A 5,619-nucleotide genomic window follows, 5' to 3' on the forward strand; every position below is an offset into this window, starting at 1 on the left:
AACTCATGACATGCTGTACCACAAATATGTTCACCATAAGTTGTATAAGCCACCAGATGTAATTATAGCATTTCAATTCGAACATTATCAGAAATTCATAATGCTAGAACTTTTAACAGCACTGCAACGAATCTGTCCATTACTTGTAACAAGTTCGTCGATGAGTAAATTTAAGCAGAATGTGTACACTCTAAAACAACTTGCTGGTATATTTTGTCCATATACACAGGTGAGATATAATCACTTTTCTTCCAAAAGACCATGGAGAGATATTGAAACCGGTACTATATTTTACCGTAATGCTTTTTATGCTTTCTTCAATACGGATGGCCGTAATTCTATATTATAGAAATCACTTGGAACAATTCGATTTTGTTACGTGCTAAGATGCGATAAATCATGTCCTACCCCGATATTCTCTTATTGCGATTTTCATCGTGAACTAAGTTTCTGGACACGCTGCCGAAATGTTGAACATTAGTTTTGGATCATCTAAATAATTTATAAGTAATATCGAAATAATAATTTTATCAAATAATGTAATATCCGAATTATAAGATAGTATACATTATATATAGCGCAGGATGTATCTATAATAACATAAGGTAGGAATTGGGAAGAAATGCATATATGTCGCGAATATGTTTGATGTAGCCCCGATGAAAAAAAATATTAAATACGCAATAAATTTCTTTGGCAACAATAAATTAAAAATTTGCAATTAATTTAAAAATTTGCCTAATTCCTCTCTCCACTTCATATATTTTTCTTTACACGAATAAGTTATACTTTATAAAGTAAATTTTGATGGAATTCCACCAAAATAGTGAAATGATGTCATGTAGCGCTCAGCATGCGTTCATATATCGACGTAAGATAATCTTAGAAAAATATCTCATCTGACAGCGTTGATCAAATTCAAGTCAAGAACGTGCACATATTTGTATATCATATCATTGTGTACATCTTGTGCTCATATCATGTTTATCATGTAACGGACTTGAAAAGGGTATTAAGTTGAAATTACAATATGACAATCATATTATGATGAAACATGATTATCACGCATTTCTATCTAGATATGTACATTTCTATTCTAGATATGTACATTTATTCTCTCTCTCTCTCTCTCTCTCTCTCTCTCTCTCTCAACATTCTACTTAATAACGGATATTCGTAGTTCGTTATATGTTCAAATACAGTTCAAACACAATTCAGATTGTCAACAAATCCCGAGACATAGAAGCGCTTGTAATACATGCTTTAGTGTCCTGCGAACAATCGCCTACGGAGGAAATTTTAAAAGCAGTGAGAAGCATCAAAAGCAAACATTACTTGTAACCAGTACGTCGGAGTATATATATATATTATCTATAGAGAAATAGTAATATAGAGATCATTATTTCGGCTAAAGTGTCGAGAGAGAGAGAGAGAGAGAGAGCATCGTGTATTATTTCTAAACTTATATTAAAAATCACGTTTCGTAATTGCCAATTACATCAAAATTTCATCATGTTTAAAGTAGAATCAAAATTGCTGCGGTATAGTGGACCATTAACTCCGGATCGTTATAATAAGTTCTTCTACCCGAACTTATGTCACGTTTGTAAGAAAGGAGATAATGGCAATTTTCTAACGTGTGATCATTGTTACATGATCTTGTACTGTTGCACGAATCACAAGATGTTACACTATCCGGAGCATAAGCAGATCTGTGAAGCTCTAGAGAAACATTTAAAAGAGGATGCCGAATGGCGCACTCGTGAATTACACCAGAATGAGTGGGTGCAGTCGAGATTATTATTTCTACAGTTAATCCAACAAAAAATGTCACGTCAGCTAGAGGTGTACGAAATGGAGATGATAACATTCGCAAAATCTTGTTACACTTGTCATCGACAGGTTAATCTGCGCACCTGCCCAAAGTGCTATTCGCATAATTATTGTGTTGCTCATGCAGCAATGTTTGAAAATAATCATAAAAAGTACTGTTCTACGTTGATGATAAGTGTTAATCTAGATATCGGACACTTGAAAAGTACGTCGATTCTACTGACATCTTGCAAGTTTATCGAATTGGATCGTGATATTAAAGGCATGGATTCATTTATTAGTCGATTTATGGATTGTAAACGTAGTATTGGTAACGAACACGAGCCATGGCTTTTTCAAGATTATGTTTGTTCCGATTACGCATCAGGACCACTTACACTGTGTCATGTAATGGCGGAAACAGGCATGTCATATCAAGTTACCGGACCAGAAAGTGTTATACATATAATAACCGGAGGCTCCTTGGAGAGACACTATTTGTCAGCTTGGGAATTTTTCCTGCATATTTTTCGTCAAATAAAGAAACTAACAATTGTATTTGCAGGACCAGGCTTACGGGACGAATATAATAATATTGACGTTTGTTTAAAGTGCAGGGCTAAATATGGGCAGCAGCTATTTTTTGAAACTCATGACATGTCCTATGACAAATATGTAGACGATATAAAGTTATATAAGCGACCAAATATAATTCTAGCATTTCAAGCGGAATTTTATTACGAGCCAAAAGCGGAGGAAATTTTAAAAGCAGTGAAGCATCAAGACCAAACATTACTTATAACCAGTACGTCGCAGAATAATTTGCAGAAGAATATGGATACCATTGACCGACTGCTTAATTTATCGGCATTTGGTTCATCTTTAGGGATATTCTTTAATAATTTTTCTTCCTTCAGACCATGGAGAGATTATTTAACAGGTTCCACACATTATCGTAATGCTTTTTATAATATCTATTTTAGATATGCGGATAATCCTTATAAAGCACATAGAGGACATTGTAGAGCACATAGAGAGTAAGTAATTCAACCGTCCGCTAAGTGTGATGATAATGTTACTTGAATAATATTATTGTCACATTATATGAGATAAATTGCTTCGATGTCTAATTATGAATATTTTTAATAAAAAATACATTTCATTATATATTTATGTTTTTTTCTCTTCCCAAATGATATTATCTACAATAAAAAAAGGATACCAGATGCATATAAAGTTACACAAATAGTATGTATAAGTTACTAAGAAGCAAGCATTTTCAACGTATAGATTTGTACATAAAGTAACGGGAAGGAAATACCAAAGGACGTTTCGAATATGACAGTTGACATTAATATATATTATCTTCATGATATGTACAGATTTATATGCATATTGTATAACTGAATAATTATTGAAAAATTATTAGGAAAGTTAAAAATTAAACCAATTTAATGTCGGAAAAAAATCGTAATATAAATATAGCGTATTTTAAAGGATAATTGAATACGAAACAAATATTCATTAAGTTAATTAATTTCATTCATAAAGACAATATTAAAAATTGCATTTTTCCCCTCTTCACCCAGCGTTTTTATTTATACGATATAAGTTATACATAATAAAGTCAGTTCGTTAGGAATTTCATATATATTTAACCGCGACATTCTACTTAGTAACGGATATTCGCAGGTCGCTATATTTCCAAACACAACTCAGCCATCAACATATCTCGAGACATAGGAGCGCTTATAAAAACATATAAAAACATGCTTTAGTGTCTTTCGAGCAATCACGTAGAATATACATGTATATTATCTGTAGAGCATCTTATTATTTCGGCTAACGTGTCGACAGTTAATCTCGCGGATTAATTCTAAACTGATATTTAAAAAAAACACGTTTTCATAATCGTTAATTACATCAAAATTTCGGCATGTTTAAAATAGAAGGTGAATTGCTGCGGTATGATGGACCGTTAACGCCGGATCGTTATAACAAGTTTTTCAATCCGAACTTATGCCACGTTTGTAAGGAAAAAGATACTGGCAATTTGATAACATGCGATCAATATTATACGATCTCGTACTGCAGCATGGAGCACAAAATGTTGCATCATCCGGAGCACGAACAGATCTGCAGAACTGTAAAGAAGAATTTAGAAAAGGATCCCCAATGGCGCATTCGTAAATTAAATCCGAACGAGTGGTTTCAGTCGAGAAAAGTACTTCTGCGTTCAATTGGGCAACAAATATCATGTAAGCTAGAGACGTACGAAGAGGAGATGATAAAGTTCGCAAAATCGTGTTATGCTTGTCATCAACAGACCTACTTACGCACTTGCCAAAGGTACTATTGTCGCAATTACCGCGTTGATCATGCATCAATGTTTGAAAGTGATTATGAAGATTACTGTTTTCCGTTGCAGCTAAGTCTGAATCTAGACATCGGATATTTAAATAGTTACTCCATTAAACTAAAATTCCGTGTGTTTCCTGGTGAGAACGAACTTATTACTAGCATGAATTCACTTATTAAGGAATTTGTGCCAGGAAAAACAAATATTAGTAACAGGACCGATGATTGACTTCTTGAAGATTATGTCTATTCCGATTACGCATCAGGACCAAGGTACATTATATTATGCGATGCAGAAAACATATTCGTTATATCGTCGTAACGTACAGAAGGGAATCTGTGTTATTCATATAATAACCATGTGCTCTTTGGAAAGATCCTATTTACCGGCTTGGGAACTTATCCTGCACCTTTTACATCAAATGAAGGAACTAATAATTATATTGATAGGGCCAGGCTTACAAAATGAACGTGGTAACATTGACGCTTGTCTTACGTGCAAGGTCACTTATGGGCAGAGGTTATTTTTGGAAACTCATGGCATGCCGTATCATGATTATGTAAACAGTCAGTTATATAAGCGACCAAATGTAATTATAGCATTTCAAGCAGAACTTTATCGTGAACACATAGGGGAAGGATTTTTAAGAGCAGTGCGACATCAAAACTGTCCATTACTTATAACTGCTACGTCGGTGGATAAATTGAAGGAAAATATGAACACCGTAAACCAACTTCTTAGTACATGGCTATTTAGCTCATGTACATGGATGAAATATAATTATTTTTCTTCCCAAAGACCATGGAAAGACTCTGAGACTGGTTCCATATTTTGTCGTAATGCCACTTACATTATCTATTATAGAGAAATCGGTAGTACTTTTATTTAGAAATCACTTCGAACTATTCGACGACCCTGGCATACGATAATAATGCATTCTGTTTAAATAATATTATGCATGTCACTTAAATAATATTATTGTCACATTATACGAGGTAAAATTCTTTGATTAATTGTTAATATTTTTAATAAATCCCGTTAAAAAATGTTTCATATATAATTATATATGGAATATATTCAGATATAAAAATATATAATTATATGTATAATTACACATAATTATATATGATTGTATCACCATTTCGTATATAATCATATATTTTTATATATGGATAAACTTCATACATGACGTCATATAATTACACACCATTATATATTATTATATATAATTATATAAAAAAATTGTTTAACGAAACGTTATATTTAATTGTATTTGGTTTTCTTCACTGAAATAGCACTACCTGCCATAAAAGAAGGAATACCAAATGCGAAGTTTCTAAAATAATATAGTGTTACTACGAAGCAAAATTTTTCAATATATAGAATTGTACATGAAACAATTATGTGAAAATATCCAGATATTTTGAATGTTGGAGAATGTATTGATA

General features: G+C 32.6%; 2 protein-coding genes across 2 annotated transcripts in view; both read left to right on the top strand.

Moving 5' to 3' along the window:
- Positions 1–1,512: 1,512 nt before the first annotated feature.
- Positions 1,513–2,853, top strand: LOC106744171. Its single transcript, XM_014618667.1, has one exon. It carries the CDS (start codon positions 1,513–1,515, stop codon positions 2,851–2,853), a length of 1,341 nt encoding a protein of 446 aa, XP_014474153.1.
- An 895-nt stretch (positions 2,854–3,748) lies between these two features.
- Positions 3,749–5,619, top strand: part of LOC106744172 — a 3,482-nt gene continuing 1,611 nt past the window's right edge. The window contains exons 1-4 of the mRNA XM_014618668.1: positions 3,749–4,036; positions 4,241–4,310; positions 4,437–4,443; positions 4,547–4,932. Of these exons, the coding sequence (XP_014474154.1) occupies positions 3,749–4,036; positions 4,241–4,310; positions 4,437–4,443; positions 4,547–4,932 (751 nt within the window). The remainder of the gene's footprint in view (positions 4,037–4,240; positions 4,311–4,436; positions 4,444–4,546; positions 4,933–5,619) is intronic.

This window comes from Dinoponera quadriceps, unplaced genomic scaffold (genome assembly GCF_001313825.1).
Source record: "Dinoponera quadriceps isolate SergipeBrazil2010 unplaced genomic scaffold, ASM131382v1 scaffold707, whole genome shotgun sequence".
NCBI classification, from domain to species: domain Eukaryota; kingdom Metazoa; phylum Arthropoda; class Insecta; order Hymenoptera; family Formicidae; genus Dinoponera; species Dinoponera quadriceps.

What these genes read in the sequence shown, in the direction of transcription:
- LOC106744171 (XM_014618667.1), top strand. Translation starts at nt 1,513, where the DNA reads ATGTTTAAAGTAGAATCAAAATTGCTGCGGTATAGTGGACCATTAACT.